The following is a 27148-nucleotide window of genomic DNA, read 5'->3' on the forward strand; positions in this document are numbered from 1 at the left end:
TTGCTTGTCCAGTCCTTTTATAATTATATATGTTTCTATAAGATCCCCTCTCATCCTTCTAAACTCCAGTGAATACAAGCCTAGTTTTTTCAATCTTTCCTCATATGACAGTCCCGCCATCCCAGGGATCAATCTCCTGAACCGACGCTGCACTGCCTCAATTACAAGGATGTCCTTCCACAAATTAGGAGACCAAAACTGTACACAATACTCCAGATGTGGTCTTACCAGGACCCTATACAACTGCAGAAGAACCTCTTTACTCCTATACTGAAATCCTGTTGTTATGAAGGCCAACGTTCCATTAGCTTTCTTCACTGCCTGCTGTACCTGCACGCCAACTTTCAGTGACTGGTGTACAAGGACACCCAGGTCTCGCTGCACCTCCCCCTTACCTATCCTAATACCATTGAGATAATAATCTGCATCCTTGTTTTTGCCGTCAAAGTGGATAACCTCACATTTATCTATATTATACTGCATCTGCCACGCATCTGCCCACTCACTCAACCTGTCCAGGTCACCCTGCAACCTCCTAACATCCTCTTCACAGTTTACACTGCCACCTAGCTTTGTGTCATCCGCAAACTTGCTAGTGTTGCTTCTAATTCCCTCTTCCAAATCAATAATATATATGGTAAACAGTTGCGGCCCCAACACCGAGCCTTGCGGCACTCCACTCGCCACCGCCTGCCATTCTGAAAAGGACCCGTTTACTCCTAACCAATTCTCTATCCATGTCAACACCCTACCCCCAATACCATGTGCTCTAAATTTAGTCACCAATCTCCCGTGCGGGACCTTATCAAAGGCTTTCTGAAAGTCCAGATACACTACAGCCACTGGCTCCCCTTCATCCATTTTACTTGTCACATCCTCAAAAAATTCCAGAAGATTAGTCAAGCATGATTTCCCTTTCATAAATCCATGCTGACTTGGACTTATCCTTTTACTGTTATCCAAATGCACCGTTATTACCTCTTTAATAATTGACTCCAGCATCTTTCCCACCACCGAAGTCAGGCTAACTGCTCTGTAATTCCCCGTTTTCTCTCTCGCTCCTTTCTTGAAAAGTGGGATAACATTAGCTATCCTCCAATCCACATGAACTGATCCTGAATCTATTGAACATTGGAAAATGATCACCAATGCGTCCACTATTTCTAGAGCCACCTCCCTGAGGACCCTGGGATGCAGACCAGGGACCATCTGCACGTCTTTGGAATGTGGGAGGAAACCCGAAGATCTCGGAGAAAACCCACGCAGGTCACGGGGAGAACGTACAAACTCCGTACAGACGGCGCCCGTAGTCGGGATCGAACCCGGGTCTCCGGCGCTGCATTCACTGTAAGGCAGCAACTCTACCGCTGCGCCACCGTGCCTTCTAATAGCTACTTGTTCACTACATCTTCAGTAGCCACAATGCCCACAATTTGGAATAAGGAACAAAATGAAGAATATACCAGCAAAAAGGTAACGTATTGAAAATTATTCGGTAGCATATTCATTTTTCCACTATAAAGACCGGCAGTCTTTTTCCTCTCCAAAATCCAGCAACATGACACCGTTTTTGCCGTTTTAACCCTCTAGCACATTTAAAATTTCAATGGACTTGTTACCTTTCCTTTATGGACATTCCTTTTCCAGTGGTGAAATCCGAGAGTCCCTCACTTTTTTCAATCTGGCCGGCTTCAGTGGGAAATGGTTCCGATTGATCATAAGGCACTTTGCTTTCTATTTGCGTGGCTTGCTGCAGATGTGAACCGTGCCTGGAGGAGGTTACAGCAGAGACTTGCAAGGCCGTTAACGTTGTAGACGATGCCGTTTTAGTTTCGGAAAAGTGCTCCACACACTCTGCTCAACAAAGGAGAGAACGGTCATGAAGAAATTGTCTTTGGCACATTTACTATCAGCTTCCTTTCTTAAGAAATTTCAACTTGCCTTTTTTTCTTTTGAATTCTCACCTCAAACCTGCAACAAATATCCTAACAAAAATTCTAAAATGGGTAAAACTGGCCATTCTTTCTCTTAGCTCTGCACAGCCTCGCGCTTCAGTGACGACATGTATCCAGCAGCTACTAAAAGTAAAAAACGTGCCAGAGTAAACGATTATGTCACTGCTTTGCAGAAAAACAAGATTTCTGCCATCCCGTCAGAAACCAGGCTGCTGCCTGAACATTGTAAATGGTCCCCCCCCTGCCCGCGTTTGGCCCATATCCCTCCAAACCTGTCCTATCCATGTACCTGTCTAACTGTTTCTCAAACACTGGGACAGTCCCAGCCTCAACTACCTCCTCTGGCAGCTTGTTCCATGCACCCACCACCCTTTGTGTGAAAAAGTTACCCCTCAGATTCCTATTAAATCTTTTCCCCTTCACTTTAAACCTATGACCTCTGGTCCTCGATTCACGTACTCTGGGCAAGAGACTCTGTGCATCTACCCGATCTATTCCCCTCATGATTTTATACACATCTGTAAGATCACCCCTCATCCTCCTGCGCTCCAAGGAATAGAGTCAATAGTCAATAGTCAATAGTCGTTTAGAGTCTCAGCCTAGAGTCTCAGCCTACTCAACCTCTCCCTATAGCTCAGACCCTCTCGTCCTGACAACACCCTCATAAATCTCCTCTGTACCCATTCCAGCTTGAAATGAGACCGCAATTTAATTTCCATTGAATTGTTCTAGGTTCAGAATGATTTAGTGGAGAGTTTTTGCGCTGGAATACTGTAAATAAGACATCACCCATCCAGTGCCCCTTTCGAGCATCCACACATCATTGGCAAGAAGGGGACTGTCCCTACATTTTGTCCATCCATTCCCCTCCACAGTCGACGCCTGGCCCATTGAGTCCCTTCCGTTGTTCAAGTTACTTAATAGTTAGGTAGCAGATATAAGCCATCAACATTTACACTGATATCAACATATGAATGCTTCAATAGACAATAGACAATAGGTGCAGGAGGAGGCCATTCGGCCCTTCGAGCCAGCACCACCATTCAATGTGATCATGGCTGATCATTCTCAATCAGTACCCCGTCCCTGCCTTCTCCCCATACCCCCTGACTCCGCTATCCTTAAGAGCTCTATCTAGCTCTCTCTTGAATGCATTCAGAGAATTGGCCTCCACTGCCTTCTGAGGCAGAGAATTCCACAGATTCACAACTCTCTGACTGAAAAAGTTTTTCCTCATCTCAGTTCTAAATAACCTACCCCTTATTCGTAAACTGTGGCCCCTTGTTCTGGAACTTGCTTAACTTCAGCCATCTGTAAGTTAAGCAAGGGGGACATTTTGCTGGAAATGGGAATATGGCTTGTGCCTTGTTGGATTCTCATGGTCTATTAGGTTGGTTGGAAGACCTCGGAATTGGAATTACACAGCAGTGGTTCACAAGGTATCTTGGATGGCCATCTGGAATATGGGACCAGAGTGTCCACACCTGCATAGGCTCTTCTGCAGGCAGGATTAACATTTTTCTAAAGCAATGCAGCAAGGTAGAGTTGCTGCCTTACAGCACCAGAGACCCGGGTGCGATCCGGACTTGTCTGTACGGAGTTTGTACGTTCTCCCCGTGACCTGCGTGGGTTTTCTCCGCTATCATCGGTTTCCTCCCACACTCGGAAGACGTGCAGATTTGTAAATTAATTGGCTTGGTACAAGTGTAAATTGTCCCTAGTGTGTGTGGGATAGTGTTAATGTGCGGGGATCTCTGGTCGGCATGGTGCTGTATCTCTAAACTAAACAATAATTTCAAAGATTTAGATTTAGATATACAGCGTGGAAACAGGCCCTTCGGCCCACCGGGTCCGCGCCGCCCAGCGATCCCCGCACGTTAACACTATCCTACACACACTAGGGACAATTTTTACATTTTACCCAGCCAATTAACCTACATACCTGTACGTCTTTGGAGTGTGGGAGGAAACCGAAGATCTCGGAGAAAACCCACGCAGGTCACGGGGAGAACGTACAAACTTCGTACAGACGGCGCCCGTAGTCAGGATCGAACCTGAGTCTCCGGCGCTGCATTCGCTGTGTATCGGAATGGGCGACGTTTCGGGTTGAGATCCATCTTCAGACCCGAAACGTCACCCATTCCTTCTCTCCAGAGATGCTGCCCGTCCCGCTGAGTTACTCCAGTATTTTGTGTCTATCTTCGGTTTAAACCAGCGTCTGCAGTTCCTTCCTACGCATAAGCAAGCGTTTCTTCAGATACTTTGTGCCCACCTCAAACCATTGAAGTTGTCATAAGGAAATTAGTGGAGTTGTGTTGGCATGAGCCTTTGGCATCTCGCTGACTTGGCATGGACGTGGCAGGATTATAGAGTGGGCAACCATCTGCAAACAGTAGCATTGTACTTGCTACGGGGGGCACAGTGTCTGTTAACCAATAACCTGAATCTCTTTGTGTAGGAAAATCCCAACCCGATCTCCCGGTGGCTGAGCACTTCAACTCCCCCTCCCACTCTGACCTTTCTGTCATGGGCCTCCTCCAGTGCCATAGTGAGGCCCACCGGACATTGGAGGAACAGCACCTCATATTTCGCTTGGGCAGCTTGCAGCCCAGCGGTATGAACATCGACTTCTCCAACTTTAGATAGTTCCTCTGTCCCTCTCTTCCCCTCCCTCTTCCCAGTTCTCCCACTAGTCTTCCTGTCTCCACCTTTCTCGTTTTTTCGTTTTAGTTTTAGACTTGCAGCGTGAAAATGGCCCTTCGGCTCACCGAGTCCACCCCGCCCAGCGATCCCCGCACATCAACACTATCCTACACACACTAGAGACAATTTTACATTTGCACCAACCCAATTAACCTACAAACCTGTGCGTCATTGGAGCGTGGGAGGAAACCAAAGATCTCGGAGAAAACCTACATGGGTCACGGGGAGAACGTACAAACTCCGCACAGACGGCACCCGTAGTCGGGATCGAACCCCAGGTCTCTGGCAGAGCAAGCGCTGTAAAGCTGCAACTCTACTGCTGTGCCAACGTGCTGAGTTGGGGAAGTGGTCATGAATTTGTCAATGTCATTTACGAGGAAGTTGCCAGGACTAGAGGGTGTGGCCTTTAGGGGGAGCTTGAGCAGGCTGGGACTCTATTCCTTGGAGCGCAGGAGGATGAGGGGTGATCTTGTAAAGGTGTATAAAGTTAAGAGAGGAATAGATCGGGTGGATGCACAGAATCTCTTGCCCTGAGTAGGTGACTCGAGGACCAGAGGACATAGGTTTAAGGAGAAGGGGAAAAGATTTAATAGGATTCCTATGAGGTAGTTGAGGCAGTGACTATCCCAACGGTTAAGAAACAGTTAGACAGGTACATGGATATAGACAATAGACAATAGGTGCAGGAGTAGGCCATTCGGCCATTCGAGCCAGCACCGCCATTCAATGTGATCATGGCTGATCATTCTCAATCAGTACCCCGTTCCTGCCTTCTCCCCATACCCCCTGACTCCGCTATCCTTAAGAGCTCTATCTAGCTCTCTCTTGAATACATTCAGAGAATTGGCCTACACTGCCTTCTGAGGCAGAGAATTCCACAGATTCACAACTCTCTGACTGAAAAAGTTTTTCCTTGTCTCCGTTCTAAATGGCCCTTATTCTTAAACTGTGGCCCCTTGTTCTGGACTCCCCCAACATTGGGAACATGTTTCCTGCCTCTAACGTGTCCAACCCCTTAATAATCTTATACGTTTCGATATGACAGGTTTGGAGGGATATGGGCCAAACGCGGGCAGGTGGGACATGTTGGCCGGCCGGTGTGGGCAAGTTGGGCCGAAGGGCCTGTTTCCACGCTGTATCACTCTAGGACTCTAACCGGCTTTGTCTTTTCCTTCTTCTAAAGCGTTCTGCACACATAGCTTAGAGCATAGTGATCACCCCATGGCGACAGATGCAAGGTTGTCTGCAGAATATTAAACTTCACTTCATGCTGCAGTTAAAACCATTAAGATCACAACATAATTAGCTGAAGAGTAAACGGAGTTTAGTTTTAAACCCCAAATGCCAATAGCATTTGCTCAAAATCTCGACATTCACACTTGGAACCTTCTTTGTTGGTGATGAGCAACTTAAACTGTTCACATAACTAAGAAACAATCAGAGTGAATCATAGATTCAAGGCAGATTTCAAATAAAATGTATCTGTAACACAAATAAAACATGCCAAAGATACTCGACAGGTCAGGCAGCATCTGTGGAGTGAGAAACAATACCGGCACGGTGGTGCAGCGGTAGAGTTGCTGCCTTACTTACAGCTCCTGCAGCACTGGAGACCCGGGTTTGATCCCGACTACAGGGTCTGTCTGTACGGAGTTTGTACGTTCTCCCCGTGACTGCGTGGGTTTTCTCCGAGTTCTTCGGTTTCCTCCCACACTCCAAAGACGTTCAGGCTTGTAGGTTAATTGGCTTGGGTTTGTATACTTGGTATGTGTAAATTGTCCCTAGTGCGTGTAGGCTTGTGTTAATGTGCGGGGATCGCTGGTCGGCGCGGACTCGTTGGGCCGAAGGGCCTGTTTCCGCCCTGTACCTCTCAACTAAACTAGTCACAATCTACCTGATCTGCTGAGTATTTGCAGCATTTTCCAGCTTTTATTATATGCTAAACTTGAGCTGTTGGTTCCCTTTAGAGTGTCAGCTGAAAGGGTTGTGTGCGGAAGTAGGGGCAAGAGTCTCTATCATGATGAGTGTTGAAATTGAGCGCTTCTTCATGGAGTTGGGATGAAGGTTAAGGAGAACTCAAGGAAACATGTTCCCAATGTTGGGGGAGTCCAGAACCAGGGGCCACAGTTTAAGAATAAGGGGAGGGCATTTAGAACAGAGATGAGGAAAAACTTTTTCAGTCAGAGAGTTGTGAATCTGTGGAATTCTCTGCCTCAGAAGGCAGTGGAGGCCAATTCTCTGAATGCATTCAAGAGAGAGCTAGATAGAGCTCTTAAGGATAGCGGAGTCAGGGGGTATGGGGAGAAGGCAGGAACGGGGTACTGATTGAGAATGATCAGCCATGATCACATTGAATGGCGGTGCTGGCTCGAAGGGCCGAATGGCCTCCTCCTGCACCTATTGTCTATTGTCTATTGTCTAAATTAAAGATTTTGAACGTGACAGATCGTTTCTGCAGGGTCATGAGGTGATCAATAAATCCGCCTTTTTCCGCGCTGTATCTCTAAACTAAACTAAATTAAATGCTAATGTTTGGTATTCATGCCTTTCATCAGAGCCCTTGAGGTCATTGATCTGACACTATGTTCTTTCTCCACAAATGCTGCATGACATGCAAGGTATCTCCAGTATTTTGTGTTTTTATTTCAGATAGCCAATACTGCAGGGGGAGTTTTTTTCAGTTTATTTTTTTTACCTGTAATAACTCCCTTCTTCTTAAAATGTTCATCGAAGCCCTTTTCTGCAGTTTCCCAGCTGACATTGAAATTTTCCGATTTCATGGTCTCTTTCCTCTCGGTTGACCGTGGGACGTTTTCTGCAATCAGCTGTTCGCCGCTCTGAACGTCGGGGCCTCCATTCTCGGCATCCAGACTTCCCTCGGCGATTCCGCGAGGCAGAGTTTCTGTAAAGCTACCGCCGCGCTTGCGTATCGGTTGCAGCGCCTCCTGCTGGCCTCCGCCGTTGCCGTCCTCCCCAGCACCTTCTTTCAGTTCTCCGCTGAATCCGAATGCTTTTTCTTGGGAGTAGTGCCCAAGCTCGGACGGGAGCTGACTCCTGGTCGAGATGTCGACGAGCGAGCTGTGGGAAGACAAAATGGACTTGGCCGTTGACAAGTGGGCAACGCGTAAACTGTCCTCGGTGGCGGAAGATATCCCAAGATGGAGGTCGCCAGCACAAGCCGTGGAGACCGTAGCGGTATGACTGGCCATTGTCTTTGCAACAGACTGCAACAAGGGTCTGATCATTCCATTGCCATTTTGTACCTACGGAGAAAAAAAAATTCACGTCGATAAATAAAACTAAAAAATAATAAATATCAGCACATTGTTTTTTTTTGTTGCCAAACAGACCATGTTTTTATCCAACCAAGGCTAAGTGAAAGCACAACAACCAGCGTACAAACACCACGAGAAGATACGGCACTAAATGCCGGAGTAACTCACGTGACAGGCAGCATCTCAGGAGAGAAGGAATGGGTGACGTTTTCAGGTGGACCCGAAACGTCACCCATTCCTTCCCTCCAGAGGTGCTGCCTGTCCCGCCGAGTTACTCCAGCATTTTGTGTCTGTCTTCGGTGTCAACCAGCATCTGAAGTTCCTTCCTAGACAAACATTACTGCGTGTTTCAGAGCAGGGAAATGCAAGGCCAGCAGCATAATCAAGGACCAGTCGCACCCTGGCCACTCCCTCTTCTCCCCTCTCCCATCGGGCAAAAGGTACAGAAGTGTGAAAACGCACACCTCCAGATTCAGGGACAGTTTCTTCCCAGCTGTCATCAGGCAAATGAACCATCCTACCACAACCAGAGAGCAGTGCTGAGCTACTATCTACCTCATTGATGAGCATCGGACTATCCTTGATTGGACTTTGCTGGCTCTACCTTGCACTAAATGTTATTCCCTTATCATGTATCTCTCCACTATAAATGGATCGATTGTAATCATGTAACAATCTGCGAACTGGTTAGCACGCTACAAAAGCTTTCCACTGTACCTCGGTACACGTGACAATAAACTAAACTGAACTGAGCTCATCTACCCAGCGCAAGTTTCTGTCAACAATTAAATCAATACGGTGGCGCAGCAGTAGAGTTGCTGTCTTACAGCGAATGCAGCGCCGGAGACTCAGGTTCGATCCTGTACGGAGTTTGTACGTTCTCCCCGTGACCTGCGTGGGTTTTCTCCGAGATCTTCGGTTTCCTCCCACACTCCAAAGACGTACAGGTACGTAGGTTAATTGGCTGGGTAAAATATAAAAATTGTCCCGAGTGGGTGTAGGATGTAGGTGTAGGGTGTAGGATAGTATTAGTGCGCGGGGATCGCTGGGCGGCGTGTTTCTGCGCTGTATCTCTAAATCTAAATCTAAATGATCTGCTTTGGTGATGTTGAATGAGGGATAAACATTGGCCAAGAATCCTTACAAGCCCCCGTCCTCTTCTTAGATACTGCCTTGCTTTTTTCAAGTGTTCAAAGTGGCCAATGCCACTCTGTCCTAGATAGATAGATAGATATCAATGAATGAATGCTCGATTGTATGAGATACTTTATTGTCACAGGTACCGTGAAAGCCTTTGTTTTTTGAATGCATAGTCCACGAACGAGTCGCCACAAGGCCCCGACAAAGTTACAAATGTACTAGAGTAAGAGAGTCATAGAGTGACACAGTGCGGAAACAGGCCCTTCGGCCCAACTCACCCACACCGGTCAACAATGCCCCAGCTACCCTTGTCCCACTTGCCTGCGCTTGGTCCATAACCCTCCAAACCTGTCCTATCCATGCACCTGTCCAACTGTTTCTTAAACGTTGGGATAATCCCAGCCTCAACTACCTCCTCTGGCAGCTTGTTCCACAAACCCGCCGCCCTCTGTGTGAAGACGTTGCCCTTCGGATTCCTATTAAAACTTTTCCCCTTCACCTTGAACCTATGTCTTCTGGTCCTCGATTCCCCTACTCTGGGCAAGAGATTCGGTGCATCTACCCGATCTATTCCTCTCATGATTTTATACACCTCTATAAGATCACCCCTCATCCTCCTGCGCTCCATGGAATAGAGACCCAGCCTACTCAACCTAGGCCCAGCCTACTCAACCTAGGCCCAGCCTACTCAACCTAGGCCCAGCCTACTCAACCTCTTAAGTATTGTTGGTCCCTTCTTTGCCTCTGCCTGCCCCCCCCCCCCATACTGATCCCTCTTGTTCTCGTCGCCCCCCCACCCCCCCCCCCCCCCCCACCACGGGTTCCCCCTTTGTTCTTGGTGACCGGAAACCGTGAGCTCCTGGAGCTCCTGACTCACTGTTATCATGGGGAGAAGAATGGTATCGCTTACATAGAAACATAGAAACATAGACAATAGGTGCAGGAGTAGGCCATTCGGCCCTTCGAGCCTGTACGCACCGCCATTCAATATGATCATGGCTGATCATCCAGCTCAGTAACATGTACCTGCCTTCTCTCCATACCCCCTGATCCCTTTAGCAAAAAGGGCCACATCTAACTCCCTCTTAAATATAGCCAATGAACTGGCCTCAACTACCTTCTGTGGCAGAGAATTCCACAGACTCACCACTCTCTGTGTGAAAAAATGTTTTCTCATCTTGGTCCTAAAAGATTTCCCCCTTATCCTTAAGCTGTGACCCCTTGTTCTGGACTCCCCCAACATCGGGAACAATCTTCCCGCATCTAGCCTCTCCAACCCCTTAAGAATTTTATATGTTTCTATAAGATCCCCCCTCAGTCTTCTAAATTCCAGCGAGTACAAGCCCAGTCTATCCAGTCTTTCCTCATATGAAAGTCCCGCCATCCCAGGGATCAATCTGGTGAACCTTCTCTGTACTCCCTCTAAGGCAAGAACGTCTTTCCTCAGGTTAGGAGACCAAAACTGTACACAATACTCCAGGTGCGGTCTCACCAAGGCCCTGTACAACTGCAGCAGAACCTCCCTGCTCCTAAACTCAAATCCTCTTGCTATGAATGCCAACATACCATTCGCTTTCTTCACTGCCTGCTGCACCTGCATGCTTCCTTTCAATGACTGGTGCACCATGACACCCAGGTCACGTTGCATCTCCCCTTCTCCCAATCGATCACCATTCAGGTAATACTCTGCTTTCCTGTTCTTGCCGCCAAAGTGGATAACCTCACATTTATCCACATTATATTGCATCTGCCATGCATTTGCCCACTCGCCTAATCTATCCAAGTCACTCTGCAGCCTCCTAGCATCCTCCTCACAGCTAACACTGCCCCCCAGCTTCGTGTCATCCGCAAACTTAGAGATGTTGCATTCAATTCCCTCGTCCAAATCATTAATATACACTGTAAATAACTGGGGTCCCAGCACTGAGCCTTGCGGCACCCCATTAGTCACTGCCTGCCATTCCGAAAAGCCAATATTGTCCCATACATGCAAAACCATCAGGAATATCTACTTTCCACACAGAGTACAGATTGGAATTACCATTGTAGAGGATAGTTTTGGATTTAAACAAAGTGAGAATTAGGGTCCAATGAGCTCACGAATTCCCATGTCCTCCTTGGAATACGTAAAATGTTCTAATAACTACATCCCCAGAGTGGAAAGACCAGCTTGTGGAAAATAACCCTTGAAAATGTAAACACTTGAAAACCTATGACCTAGATGCACAGTCTCTTGCCCAGAGTAGGTGAATCGAGGACCAGAGGACATAGGTTTAAGGTGAAGGGGAAAAGATTTAATAGGAATCTGAGGGGTAACGTTTTCACACAGAGGGTGGTGGGGGTATGGAATGAGCTGCCAGAGGAGGTAGTTGAGGTTGGGACTATCCCAACGTTTAAGAAACAGTTAGACAGGTACATGGATAGGACATGGACCAAATGCAGGCAGGTAGGACTAGTGTAGCTGGGACATGTTGGCCGGTGTGGGCAAGTTGGGCCAAAGGGCCTGTTTCCACGCTGAATCACTCTCTGACCTTTGGAAATAATCAAATTAATCTCGAGATTAAACAAGTTTATAGCGCAAGAATGTATAAAACTGACCATTTACATTGAGGCAAAGATAATTGATTTAAATTTTTTTTTTAGAGATACAGCGCAGAAACAGGCCCTTCGGCCCACCGGGTCCGCGCCGCCCAGCGATCCCCGCACACTAACACTCTCCTACACCCACTAGGGACAATTTTTATTTATTTTTTACGTTTGCCCAGCCAATTAACCTACAAACCTGCACGTCTTTGGAGTGTGGGAGGAAAGCGAAGATCTCGGAGAAAACCCACGCAGGTCACGGGGAGAACGTACAAACTCCGTACAGACAGCACCCGTAGTCAGGATCGAACCTGAGTTTCCGGCGCTGCATTCGCTGTAAGGCAAAACTCTGGGGGAAAGGCTGGTACATTTACCTTGTGTGAGGGGAGGAACTGCAGATGCTGGTTTACACTGAAGATAGACACAAAAATGCTGGAGTAACTCAGCGGTTCAGGCAGCATCTCTGGAGAGAAGGAATGGGTAACGCTTCGGGTCGAGACCTTACCCCATTTACTTTATTGCTCAATGTAGCCTTAATCAGCCTAGTTCCCCTTGTTATGAAGTCGTAGATTATTTGGAATTTTAACCTAAGTGAGTCCACATATTTTGAAGCACATATTTCTTACCGTACATTTAAATCTCAATGTCGAGTGTACATATAAAAATAGAAAAAAAGTGGCATAGTATCACTATAAGGCAACAGACAGTTTTACAGCAATCTCTAGTGAGTTAGAAACATAGAAACATAGAAAATAGGTGCAGGAGTAGGCCATTCGGCCCTTCGAGCCTGCACCACCATTCAATATGATCATGGCTGATCATCCAACTCAGTATCCTGCACCTGCCTTCTCTCCATACCCCCTGATCCCTTTAGCCACAAGGGCCACATCTAACTCCCTCTTAAATATAGCCAATGAACTGGCCTCAACAACCCTCTGTGGCAGAGAATTCCACAGATTCACCACTGTGTGAAAAAAAACTTTCTCATCTCGGTCCTAAAAGACTTCCCCCTTATCCTTAAACTGTGACCCCTTGTTCTGGACTTCCCCAACATCGGGAACAATCTTCCTGCATCTAGCCTGTCCAACCCCTTAAGGATTTTGTAAGTTTATTATGGACATTAACGATTACTGCAAAAAATCCAGTTTTAAAAGACCCAAGAACTATTGAAAATGTTATCCCACTTTATTACATTATTTTTCCTTCACTCTAGCCTATTTATAATAATGAGATTCTTCCTCAGATTTTGACAAATAACCCTCTACTGGATTGTTATGGACTATTCTGCAATTAAAAAAGAAAAGATCTTTAAAATAAACGGGTTTATTTTCCCTCTCCATCATCATTGTCAGATCACAGTTGTTCAGTTCAAGAGAAACATTTGAGAGTCACCTACCCCGTTATAAAGATTCAGCGTTTCCTGAAACCACACATGTTTAACAATTACTGCAAAAAATTCACTGTTCCATTTTTCAAAGATAATGCCACCGATCAAACTGCTTGCATCCACGATTTGGAAAATTAATCGTTGCTTGATAGACGCAAAATGCTGGAGTAACTCAGCGGGACAGACAGCCTCTCTGGAGAGAAGGAATGGGTGACGTTTCGGGTCGAGACCCTTCTTCGGACCGAGTTACTCCAGCATTTTGTGTCTACCTTCGGCTTGAACCAGCGTCTTCAGTTCCTTCCTGCACATTAACGGTTGCTTGGTTGCCTCTCCCAGTGAGTGGAATCAAATTCACACCCCCCCCCCCCCCACCCCCGTTGAACAACAGCTCTGACCTTCTGCGCAGAGAGTGGTCCACAATCCCGGGATGACTAGATGTCACTGTCATTTGCAAACACGTACCTCTTCAACTTCTCCCAGGGTGATTGGTTGAGTCTGATATCGGGAGCTTGACCGTCTCTGCCTGGTATCGCCTCGGTTCCTCAGTGCTTTCACTTTGGTCAGGGGCTGTGAGAGACGATTGAACAAGGCCATCTTCTCGGCCAGACTCAGTGTGGAGATGTCTGGCTCTTCGTGCTGACCCTGTTCTGTCATTTCTTTGGCTTCATTCCCCTTCTGCTCCTTTGCAGTATCCTGTGCTGATGCTTGGAGTCTAGGAAACATATCGGTTTAATATTTAGGTCATCGTTTTTCTGCACACTTACATAGTCCCTGTCCCCAAAATGTCTCTAAAATTAGAACGTCACAATTAATCACTGTTATTTTAAAATGATCTTGCTTTAAAAACGTATCATTAAGGACAAAGTATTCTTGACATGTTTTTAAAGATATATGTAAATACTAGATAAGGGCCTCAATAATCGATATCATTAGAAACATAGAAAATAGGTGCAGGAGGAGGCCATTCTGCCTTTCGAGCCAGCACCGCCATTCATTGTGATCATGGCTGATCATCCACAATCAGTAACCCATGCCAGCCTTCTCCCCATGTCCCTTGATTCCACTAGCACCCAGAGCTCTATCTAACTCTCTCTTAAATTCATCCAGTGATTGGGCCTCCACTGCCCTCTGTGGCAGAGAATTCCACAAATTCACAACTATCTGGGTGAAAAAGTTCCTTCTCACCTAAGTTTGAAATGGCCTCCTCTTTAGTCTAAAACTAAGGCCCCTGGTTCTGGACTCGCTCAAGATTGGGAACATTTTTCCTGCATCTAGCTTGTCCAGCCCTTTTATAATTTTATATGTCTCTATAAGATCCCCTCCCATCCTTCTAAACTCCAGTAAAAAGCTAAAATTGCTAAAGGCATTACAAATAGTCTCAATGGTAATTGATATTTAGTTTAGAATACAGTGCAGAAACAGGCCTTTCGGCCCACTGAGTCCACACTGGCCAACGATCCCCACACATTAACACTATCCTACACACTGGCCAACGATCCCCACACATTAACACTTTCCTACACACACTAGGGAATTAACCGACAAGCCTGTACGTCTTTGGTGTGTGGGAGGAAACCGAGGATCTCGAAGAAAACCCACGCGGTCACGGGGAGAACGTACAAACTCCGTACAGACAGCACCCGTAGTCGGGATCGAACCCGGGTCTCCGGCGCTGTAAGGCAGCAACACCAGCGCTGCCTGCTATCTAATTCATCAGTTCGATCCAATTTTGCACACTGGTCACTTGCCTTTCAAACGTGTAATTAATGTAAGACAGACACAAAATGCCGGAGTAACTCAGCGGGCCAGACAGCATCTCTGGAGAGAAGGAATGCGTGATGTTTCGGGTCGAGACCCTTTTTCAGACTGAGAGTCAGGGGAAAGGGAAACGAGAGATATAGACCAGGGGTGGCCAAACCGCGGCTCGAGAGCTACATGCGGCTCTTTGACCTTTAATATGCGGCTCTTGGAAATATGTTGGCTGAGCTCCTTTTTTCATCACAGTTAATATAAGAAAAACTTTCAAGCTTTATAATTATTTACTGGGTATGAATTGAGACCCCATTGGAATAAAACGTAAGTTTAATGTTCATGGTTAGTAAAAATATTTAAGTTCATGTCTTGCTGCTCTTTTGTTCATGTCTTGCGGCTCTCAAACATCTGAACTTTATCGTATGTGGCTCTTACATTAAGCAAGTTTGGCCACCCCTGATATAGACGGTGGTGTAGAGAGATATAGAATAAATGAGGGATACACAAAAAAGTAACGATGATAAAGGAGGCAGGCCATTGTGAGCTGTGGGCTAGATTTAAACGAGTTACAGTATTAATGGAAGGTATTTATTCACAAAATGCTGGAGTAACTCAGCAGGTCAGGCAGCATCTCTGGATAGAAGGAATGGGTCTGAAGAAGGGTCTCGACCCGAAACATCACCCATTCCTTCTCTCCTGAGAAGCTGCCTGACCTGCTGAGTTACTCCAGCATTTTGTGAATAAATACCTTCGATTTGTACCAGCATCTGCAGTTATTTTCTTATACTACAGTATTAATGAGTCTGAAGAAGGGTCTCGACCCGAAACGTCACCCATTCCTTCTTTCCTGAGATACTGCCTGACCTGCTGAGTTACTCCAGCACTTTGTGACACCTTCGTGTTAATGTACCCGTTCACAATCCAAAGTTGGGGCAAGTTAAGCTTTGGACAAGTCTGCATGGATACCTTCTTGTATGAAAAGATTAATTTAAAATAGATCTTAAAAAAAGTCACTTAATTGTTTAAAGACTGATTGAAATCAAAGTTTAATTACAATCTTGTATACTTGCAGAGCACTTCTTATCCAGTTCGGGAGAAAAGACTTACATATTTTGAGCAAAGTCCTACATTGCAGATGCAGCAGCAGGTTGCTCTGCTTGTCAGAGAGGGATAGATAAAACTAGTGTGTACCACTGGTGTTTATGCACACTTACACGCAAACAGCAAATTGCGGAACTGGTGTACAGGCCCATTTACCTGTTTAGCCCATATCTTTATGAACCTTTCCTTTCCATCTAAGGTCATAAGTGATAGGAGCAGAATTGGGCCATTCGGCCCATCAACTCTTCTCCGCCATTCAATCATGGCTGATCTATCTCTCCCTCCTAGCCCCACTCCCCTGCCTTCTCCCCTTATCCTCGGACACCTGCACTAATCTAAAGCACATTGATGGGTCTAAAGTCACAGTTGGGCTAAATTGGCAAGAAGTGGGATCTTCCTTGAACCATATATATTTTTACTACAATCTGCTAATTTCATAGTATGCATTGCTAAGAATACTGTTTCTAAATACGTTTAGAATTGCATTTAGGCGGCACGCTTAAATACGTCTAAATACATTTAGGCGGCACGGTGGAGTTGCTGTCTTACAGCGCTTGCAGCGCCAGAGACCCATTTCTCCTGCCTTCCCCCACTAACCCCTGACACTGATCAAGAATCTATCTACCTCTGCCATAAAAAAAATATCCATTGGCTTGGCCTCCACAGCTTTCTGTAGCAAAGAATTCCACAGATTCACCACCCTCTGACTAAAGAAATTCCTCCTCATCTCCTTCCTAAAGGAATGTCCTTTAATTCTGAGTCCTAGACTCTCCAGGTGAAGAAACGTGTCTCAAACTGATGTTTGACCATGCATCTTCTATTTTGACTGAATCAGACGTGATAGTAAATGAGAATGTATCCCCATTTAAACCCTCATTACCATTAGTGTGTTTCCTGGCATTGGTATTGACGGTACAAATGGAATAGGTACCTGGGTGAACATCTGTTTTCGAAATAATTCTTGAGTGCCTACCTAAGAAGGAATTTAGAAGGATGAGGGGGGACCTCATTGAAACTTACCAAATAGCGAAACATATGTAGGAAAAAAAACTGCAGATGCTGGTTTAAATCGAAGGTATTTATTCACAAAATGCTGGAGTAACTCAGCAGGTCAGGCAGCATCTCGGGAGAGAAGGAATGGGTGACGTCTCGGGTCGAGACCCTTCTTCAGACTGATGTCAGGGGAGGGGGCAGGACAAAGATAGGATGTTGTAGGAGACAGGAAGACTGGGAAGGGGGAGGGGATAGAGAGGGAAAGCAGGGACTACCTGAAGTTAGAGAAGTCAATGTTCATACCGCTGGGCTGTAAACTACCCAAGCGAAATATGAGGTGCTGTTCCTCTAATTTGCGTTGGGCCTCACTCTGACAATGGAGTGGGCAAAGGACAGAAAGGTCAGATTGGGAATGGGAGGGGGAGTTGAAGTGCTGAGCCACCGGGAGATCAGGTTGGTTAAGGCGGACTGAGCGGAGGTGTTCAGCGAAACGATCGCCGAGCCGCCCGTGAAACATCCTCTCCACATCCACTCTATCCAAGACCTTCACTATTTGGTAAGTTTCAATGAGGTCCCCCCGTCATCCTTCTAAACTCCTCATTTTGGAATTTGGCGCGCAGTTCTGGTCGCCCCAGCGGAGGGAGGATATGGAGGGTTTGGAAAGGGTGCAGAGGAGGTTTACTGTAATGATGGCTGGGTTAGGGGTAAGTTTCATTTTTACACAGAGGCTGGCGAGTGGCTGGGACACACTGCCGGATGGACATGGTGGTTGAGGGGGAGATACAACAGTGGCATTTGAGATTTTTGGATGGACTCATGGATATACAGGGAATGCAGGGATATGAATTATGTACATGCAGATACATTGGCCTCGGCATCATGTTCAGCACAGATATTGTGGGGTGCAGGTAGACATGAAGTGCTGGAGTAACTCAGCGGGTCAGGCAGCATCTCTGGAGGAAAAGAATGGGCGACGTTTCGGGTCAGGACCCTTGTGCAGACTTCTTCTACATGTAGGCTGAAGGATCTGTTCTATGTTCTACATTAACTGAAAACCTTCAGGATGAGCCGTGAAAGATCAGAACATGGCTCTTTAAACCTGTTAAAAATCATCAGTAATTAAAATGAAATATGTTACAGAGAAATTAAAAGGGTGCGACACAGTGGTGGAGTTAAATAACTGCAGATGCTGGCACAAATCAAAGGTATTTATTCCTTCCTTTGTCCCGCCCCCCTGACATCAGTCTGAAGAAGGGTCTCGACCCGAAACGTCGCCCATTCCTTCTCTCCTGAGATGCTGCCTGACCTGCTGAGTTACTCCAGCATTTTGTGAAATAAATACCTTCGACAGTGGTGGAGTTGCTGCCTCACCGCGCCAGAGGTCTAGGTTCAATCCCGACTACGGGTGCTGTCTGTACGTTCTCCCCGTGACCGCGTGGGTTTTCTCCGTGATCTTTAATTTCCTCCCGCACTCCAGAGATGTACAGGTTTGTAGGTTAATTGGCCTGGTGCAATTGTAAAATTGTCCCTAGTGTGTGTAGGATAGTGTTAGTGTGCGGGGATCACTGGTCGGTGCAGACCCGGTGGGCCGAAGGGCCTGTTTCCGCGCTGTATCTCTAAACTAAACTAAAGATGCAGGTGAGATTTCTCTCAGCTTTTATCCACATTAAAGTGTGCAAGGGACAACATCATGGTTCTCCAGATCAAGTCCAGATTGAGAATATAACTTTCGCTATTCCGCTCTGACACCCGCAATTTGAAGCATGCTTTAGGCTCAAGAATAAGATGCAATGTAGATGGGAATCTCAAAGACAATAAAGAGAAATTGTATGAAACCCCCCCAACATTAAAATTTATTAAAAAAACATCTTTTTGTAACTTGCTAATGTTAAAAATAAGCCATGATAAATTTTATAGCAACATTTTAATTCATTGAGCAAACAACGCGTGTTATTTAATGCAAGCAAAAGGAAATTATTAAACTGGAAAGGGTGCAAAAAAGATCTGAGGATGTTACTGAATCTGGAAGGTTGGTGAGTTATATGGGGACACTGGATCTTTTCTTCTCAGGAGCTTCGAGGCTGAGCTGTGATAATACGGTCATAAGTGACAGGAGCAGAATTAGGTCACTCGGCCCATCAAGTCTCAGATACAGTGTGAAAACAGGCCATTCGGCCCACAGACTCCGCACTGACCAACGACCCCCGCCCACTAACACTGTCCTGCACACACTGGGGACAATTTACACTTACACCAAGCCAATTAATCTACGAACTTGTACGTCTTTTGGAGTGTGGGAGGAAACTGAAGATGTTGGAGAAAACCCACGCAGGTCACGGGGAGAACGCACAAACTCCGTACAGACGGCGCCCGCAGCCGGGAGCGAACTCGGTGAGCCAAAGGGCCTGTTTCCACGCTGGATCTAAACTAAATTAAATACATGCGACTTCTGTTTTACATGGCATTCCTACCCATGATTCCTTTTAAAGTGGGTTTAATAACAGAGGCAGGCTTAATAATAATAATAATAATAATATGCCTTTATTGTCATTGTACGAACAGTAAAATTACATTATGTTATTGAAGAGGTTCGCTAAGTTTCTAGGAAAAATAACAAAACAATTGCGTGTTCCTTTTTAATGGAGTTTTTTTAATATATAAACTGAAGATCGAGTTAATGAGTTTTTAAATCGGTAGGATTGAACATCTGATTGCATGAGATTCTATTAGTTTTCCCCGCAAAAGTACAATCTTAAGATCTGAAGAATGGGAAATCCTCACGCACGTGCCACAATAATCTTCAGCAAGCTTGAAAAGACTATTCCTAATTTACCCTCCTCATGTAGTCAAGGGAAATCTCCAACAGAGGGCGCAGGAGAGCAATTAGAATCTTTGTTTGATCTCCCCCCCCTAATCTCATCCTCACATGCCCTGATGGGACCCTCGTCTTTCCCTCTTTGCTGGTTCTGTTCCTCTCACCACGTTCAAGGCATTGAGGGGAAAAACCCCGTAGAACTGTAGAATTTAATAAGAATCTGAAGGGTAGCTTTTTACACAAAGGGTGGTGGGTGTATGGAACCAAGCTGCCAGAGGAGGTAGTTGAGGCTGGGACTATCCCAACAGTTAGACAGGTACATCGATAGGGACAGGTTTGGAGGGATATGGGCCAAACGCTGGCAGGTGTGAGACTCGTGTAGACAATAGACAATAGGTGCAGGAGGAGGCCATTCGGCCCTTCGAGCCAGCACCGCCATTCAATGTGATCATGGCTGATCATTCTCAATCAGTACCCCGTTCCTGCCTTCTCCCCATACCCCCTTACTCCGCTATCCTTAAGAGCTCAATCTAGCTCTCTCTTGAATGCATTCAGAGAATTGGCCTCCACTGCCTTCTGAGGCAGAGAATTCCACAGATTCACAACTCTCCGACTGAAAAAGTTTTTCCTCATCTCAGTTCTAAATGGCCTACCCCTTATTCTTAAACTGTGACCCCTGGTTCTGGACTCCCCCAACATTGGGAACATGTTTCCTGCCTCTAACATGTCCAACCCCTTAATAATCTTATATGTTTCGATAAGATGTCCTCTTATCCTTCTAAATTCCAGTGTACACAAGCCTAGTCGCTCCAGTCTTTCAACGTATGACAGTCCATCTCTGTTTGTTCATGTATAACCCAGTCATAAGAACCTATCCTTGAAATTTAATATTAAAATACAAAATGCCTCCTTATTTTACGATCATGCCCTTTCTGCATTGCATTCACATTCTATTGATGTCAATGGGGGTTTTTTCTACAGTTGTTTGAGCGAAAATCAACAGAAGTAAAAGTGTTCTGTTTCCTGATCCATTAAATCCAAATCCTATTTTGTTTGAGACTTGCAATGTCTTGACAGCTTTGGAGTCACAAAACTCTGAGCCAATGAACGCAGAAAATTTGTGCCAACTTCAATTTCAAAACATCTTCGGTAGTGATTTAATTAATTGTTAGCAGCGATACAGTAGGGCCCATTGAGGCAGTAAAGTTGATTACACTTGCCCCTGAATGCAACGAGATGTAAAAGACAAGACACAAAAAGCTGGAGTAACTCAGCGGGTCAGACAGCATCTCTGGGGAGAAGGAATAGGTGATGTTTCGGGTCGAGACCCTTCTTCAGAGTCTGAACTTCAAAATATGTGTACACACTTCGGTTAAAATTCCAAATAAGCTAGAACTTCAGAACAAGGGGAACTAGGCTACATTAAGGCTCTATTGAGGAATAAAGTAAATGAGGGTCTCGACCCGAAAGGTCACCTATTCCTTTTCTTCCAGAGACATTGCCTGTCCCGCTGAGTTACTCCAGCATTTTGTGTCTATCTTCAGTGTAAACCAGCATCTGCAGTTCCTTCCCACACATCGGTTCTCAGTAATGCCATCCAGTTGGCAGCTACTGTATGTCAGCTTTCCTCTTCTCCAACAGGAGAAGAAAACAGTAACCAATAGAGTCCTAAATGTAAGGGCGGCACGGTGGCGCAGCGGTAGAGTTGCTGCCTTACAGCGAATGCAGCGCTGGAGACTCAGGTTCGATCCCGACTGGGGGGTGCTGTCTGTACGGAGTTTGTAGGTTCTCCCCGTGACCTGCGTGGGTTTTCTCCGAGATCTTCGGTTTGCTCCCACACTCCAAAGATGTACAGGTGTGTAGGTTAATTGGCTTGGTAAATGTAAAAAATTGTCCCTGGTTTGTATAGGATAGTGTTGATGTGCGGGGATCGCTGGTCGGCGCGGACCCGGTGGGCCGAAAGGGCCTGTTTCCGCGCTGTATCTCTAAACTAAACTCAGAAGTAGCATTATAGCAACCTAGAATGGGGCTGAGCAATGGCCAACTGGAGAATATTGAGAACCATGTTACTGAAGGCGAGAAGATCGAGGACAGAAAATCACACTGGGTTTCATGCATTTTCTTTCAGAGGAGTCAAGCAAGCTATTACACAAAAAATGTCACGATATCCAAATCACACAATTGATTGGGATTATCAACATGCATATCTTTAAAATGTTGCAGGGCTGAGGAATTTTATTTAAAAATAATTGAATGAATTAGTGTTTAAATTAAAAGTTAGTTAATTCAGCTTGGTTGAACCAAGTACAGAAATGTTGTTAATAGACAATAGACAATATGTGCAGTAGGAGGCCATTCGGCCCTTCGAGCCAGCACCGCCATTCAATGTGATCATGGCTGATCATTCTCAATCAGTACCCCGTTCCTGCCTTCTCCCCATACCCCCTGACTCCGCTATCCTTAAGAGCTCTATCTAGCTCTCTCTTGAATGCATTGTTGGGATGAAAAGGCACATGTTGGCAAGAATACATGAATTTTTAAAGTTAGACGTCAGTTAGTTCAGCTTGGTTGAACCAAATGCAGAAATGTTGTTAGGGGGCAAAAAAGGCGTACACATCGGCAAGAATACAGGGTAATGTCTTTGGAACAAGGTGATCGGCAGCAGTTTAACTGTCGTTGGGATCCACTTCACTGGGCATGCACATTGCAAAGTACCTGGTCGGCTGTGAATTGGAGTGTACTACAGGGGGACTTGTGGTACACGCCATGACTGTGCGGACAGGGGTGGGTTTGCTAGAGACAGGAGGAAAGAAAAAGAAACAGCAAATGCATGTAGGATAGAAAAGAATTCAGCACGGTAGCAAACTTTACACGGTTTATATTAGATGTGGAAAGGATGAACCACAGCAGAAGAAGTTTACCCATCTCACATGCAATGGGACCTCACTCACCTTCATCTGGGTTCTTCAAAGAATATCATGACTATAAGTGTAAGAAAATAACAGCAGATGCTGGGACAAATCGAAGGTATTTATTCGCAAAGTGCTGGAGTAACTCAGCGGGTCAGGCAGCATCTCGGGAGAGAAGGAATGGGCGACGTTTCGGGTCGAGACCCTCCTTCAGACTGATGTCAGGGGAGAAGGCGGGACAAAGGAAGGATATGGGTGGAGACGGGAAGATAGAGGGAGAGCTGGGAAAGGGGGGAGGGGAAAAGAGGGTCAGAGGAACTATCTAAAGTTGGAGAAGTCGATGTTCATACCACTGGGCTGCAAACTGCCCAGGCGAAATATGAGGTGCTGTTCCTCCAATTTCCGGTGGGCCTCACTATGGCACTGGAGGAGGCCCATGACAGAAAGGTCAGACTGGGAATGGGAGGGGGAGTTACTTATATCACTTATGACTATAATTGATAGGAGTAGATTTAGTCCATTCGGCCCATCGAGTCTACTCCGCCATTCAATCGTGGCTGATCTACCTCTTCCTCCTAACCCCATTCTCCTGCCTCGTCCCCATGACCTCCGGCACCCGCACAAATCAAGAATCTATCTATCTGCCTTAAAAATGTCCACAGCCTTCTGTGGCAAAGAATTCCACAGATTCACCAACCCCTGACTTAAGAAATTCCTCCTTGTCTCCTGCTTAAAACAACATCCTTGAGGCTAGGACCTCTTAGTCCTCGACTCTCCCACTAGTGGAGATATCCTCCCCACATCCACTCTGTCCAAGCCTTTCATTATTCTGTACGTTCAATGATGTCCTCCCACATTCTTCTAAACTCTGATCAATACAGGCCCAGTGCCGTCAAATGCTACAGGGGAGAGCCGGTGGATGTGGAGCACCTTGACTTTCAGAAAGCCTTCGACAAGGTCACACATAGGAGATTAATGGGCAAAATTAGAGCACATGGTATTGGGGGTGGGGTACTGACATGGATAGAAAATTGGTTGGCAGACAGTAAGCAAAGAGTGGGGATAAATGGGTCCCTTTCAGAATGGCAGGCAGTGACTAGTGGGGTACCGCAAGGCTCGGTGCTGGGACCGCAGCTATTTACAATATACATTAATGACTTGGATGAAGGGATTAAAAGTAACATTAGCAAATTTACAGATGATACAAAGCTGGATGGTAGTGTGAACTGTGAGGAAGTTGCTGTGAGGTTGCAGGGTGACTTGGACAGGCTGTGTGAGTGGGCGGATGCATGGCAGATGCAGTTTAATGTGGATAAGTGTGAGGTTATCCACTTTGGTGGTAAGAATAGGAAGGCAGATTGCTATCTGAATGGTGTCAAGTTAGGAAAAGGGGACGTACAACGAGATCTGGGTGTCCTAGTGCATCAGTCACTGAAAGGAAGCATGCAGGTACAGCAGGCAGTGAAGAAAGCCAATGGAATGTTGGCCTTCATAACAAGAGGAGTTGGGTATAGGAGCAAAGAGGTCCTTCTGCAGTTGTACAGGGCCCTAGTGAGACCGCACCTGGAGTACTGTGTGCAGTTTTGGTCTCCAAATTTGAGGAAGGATATTCTTGCTATTGAGGACGTGCAGAGTAGGTTTACTAGGTTAATTCCCGGAATGGCGGGACTGTCGTATGTTGAAAGACTGGAGCGACTAGGCTTGTGTACACTGGAATTTAGAAGGATGAGAGGGGATCTTATTGAAACATATAAGATAATTAAGGGGTTGGACACGTTAGAGGCAGGAAACATGTTCCCAGTGTTGGGGGAGTCTAGAACCAGGGGCCACAGTTTAAGAATAAGGGGTAGGCCATTTAGAACTGAGATGAGGAAAAACCTTTTCAGTCAGAGAGTTGTGAATCTGTGGAATTCTCTGCCTCAGAAGGCAGTGGAGGCCAGTTCTCTGAATGCATTCAAGAGAGAGCTAGATAGAGCTCTTAAGGATAGCGGAGTCAGGGGGTATGGGGAGAAGGCAGGAACGGGGTACTGATTGAGAATGATCAGCCATGATCACATTGAATGGTGGTGCTGGCTCGAAGGGCCGAATAACTTCCTCCTGCACCTATTGTCTATTGAAGCAAGTCCGCAGAATGGGCTCAAGTTACAGAACCTCCTCAGGTTGTAATCCTACAAGTTCCTTCCTACACATTTTGTGTGTACCAAGGATAAGTGGTTTCATGAGCGAGTTTGCAGATGACATGGAAATGGGCAGCGTCATTGATAGTGAGGAGAATGGACCAGGGCTACACCAAAGATAGACACAAAACGCTGGAGTAACTCAGCAGGACAGGCAGCTGGTGTGGTGTGGTGTAGACTCCGGTACATCGGCGAGACCAAGCGCAGGCTCGGCGGTCGTTTCGCTGAACACCTCCGCTCAGTCCGCCTCGGCCTACGTGATCTTCCGGTTGCTACACACACTAAAACTCCCACTTGCGCTGGATCCTTGATCTCTCCTTGAAGGAAAAAAACTTTTGCCTTGAACCCCATCCCCTTTGATGTCTTGCTTTCGTGCCTTACACTTCCTTATCTCTGTGACTCAATAGACAATAGGTGTAGGTGGAGGCCATTCGGCCCCTTCGAGCCAGCACCGCCATTCAATGTGATCACGGCTGATCATTCACAATCAGTACCCCGTTCCTGCCTTCTCCCCATACCCCCTGACTCCGCTATCCTTAAGAGCTCTATCTAGCTCTCTCTTGAATGCATTCAGAGAATTGGCCTCCACTGCCTTCTGAGGCAGAGAATTCCACAGATTCACAACTCTCTGACTGAAAAAGTTCTTCCTCATCTCCGTTCTAAATGGCCTACCCCTTATTCTTAAACTGTGACCCCTTGTTCTGGACTCCCCCAACATTGGGAACATGTTTCCTGCCTCTAACGTGTCCAACCCCTTAATAATCTGATACGTTTCGATAAGATCTCCTCTCATCCTTCTAAATTCCAGTGTATACAAGCCTAGTCGCTCCAGTCTTTCAACATATGACTGTCCCGCCATTCCGGGAATTAACCTGGTAACCCTACGCTGCACGCCCTCAATAGCAAGAATATCCTTCCTCTCCCCCTCCTCTGACTCTCAGTCTGAAGAAGCACCTCGACCCAAGACGTCACCCATTCCTTCTCTCCAGAGATGCCGCCTGTCCCGCTGAGTTTCTCCAGCGTTTTGTGTCCATCCATCCGCAGCTCCTCAGCCCGTCAGCAATAAAGTCCTCATAACTCAATCGATTATCTCAAATCTGAACCATGAAACTGTTAACAGCAACTTGCCGTAATTTGGGTGGCAACAGGCGATGCAACCACAATTAACAAACTACAACATCTGCTTGCATTACTTCATTCCCTTGTTCAGTCTTTCCACGGGAAGGGCAAGTGGTCACAAGAAAGGAACAACTAAATCTGTAGATAAGACAAAAAGCTGGAGTAACTCAGCAGGACAAGCAGAATTTCTAGAGAAATTTCGGGTCGAGACCCCTCTTTAAATCTGTACTTTGTTTTCAAAATGGCCTGCACATACCAAATTTGAGGAAGGACATTCTTGCTATTGAGGGAGCACAGTGTAGGTTCACTGGGTTAATTCCAGGGATGGCTGGACTGTCGTATGTTGAAAGACTGGAGCGACTGGGCTTGTATACACTGGAATTTAGAAGGATGAGAGGGATTCTTATTGAAGCACGTAAGATTATTAAGGGATTGGACACGCTAGAGGCAGGAAACATGTTCCCAATGTTGGGGGAGTGCAGAGCCAGGGGCCACAGTTTAAGAATAAGGGGTAGGCCATTTAGAACGGAGATGAGGAAAAACTTTTTCACCCAGAGAGTTGTGAATCTGTGGAATTCTCTGCCTCAGAAGACAGTGGAGGCCGATTCTCTGGATGCTTTCAAGAGAGAGCTAGATAGACCTCTTAATGATAGCGGAGTCAGGGGGTATGGGGAGAAGGCATGAACGGGGTACTGATTGTGGATGATCAGCCATGATCACATTGAATGGTGGTGCTGGCTCGAAGGGCCGAATGGCCTACTCCTGTCTATTGTACCACAGAAACAACTGGAGAGTGTGACTGAACATTTGTTTCAATAAACAACCTTGACAATTCTTGTGTCTTTGGAGGAAGTCAAAATGGCCTGATTGCTGATTCAGTATAAAAATCAGACAATGCTTGCTTTTTCAATCTTTTTGATTCGCAATTACCTTGAATCCCTAATTATTATCAGACCAGACTAACTATATAAACAGTAAATTCTCCAGTGTCACAGTGAGGCAAATTGGAGGAACAGCACCTCATATTTCGCTTGGGTAGCTTACACCCCAGCGGTATGAACATTGACTACTCTCACTTCAAGTAAAGCTTGCTTTCCCTCTCTCTCCATCCCTCCCCCATCCTAGTTCTCCGACTAGTCTGACTGTCATCCTGATTGAATTTTATCCTTGTGTGCTTCCCCCAGCCAACAATGATCTATTCTACATTTCTACGATTCTACACGTTCCTTGAGCTTCCTT

At 46.1% G+C, this 27148-nt stretch overlaps 1 protein-coding gene across 2 annotated transcripts in view; it reads right to left on the reverse strand.

Moving 5' to 3' along the window:
• Positions 1–27148, reverse strand: part of svila (supervillin a) — a 351300-nt gene that overhangs the window by 113232 nt on the left and 210920 nt on the right. For both annotated transcript variants that reach the window (XM_078425640.1, XM_078425650.1), the window contains 3 exons: positions 13506–13755; positions 7354–7921; positions 1620–1854 (listed from right to left, as the gene is read on the reverse strand). In XM_078425640.1, the coding sequence (XP_078281766.1) occupies positions 1620–1854; positions 7354–7921; positions 13506–13755 (1053 nt within the window). The remainder of the gene's footprint in view (positions 1–1619; positions 1855–7353; positions 7922–13505; positions 13756–27148) is intronic.

The sequence above is a fragment of the Rhinoraja longicauda genome, chromosome 2 (assembly GCF_053455715.1).
Source record: "Rhinoraja longicauda isolate Sanriku21f chromosome 2, sRhiLon1.1, whole genome shotgun sequence".
NCBI classification, from domain to species: Eukaryota; Metazoa; Chordata; class Chondrichthyes; order Rajiformes; family Arhynchobatidae; genus Rhinoraja; species Rhinoraja longicauda.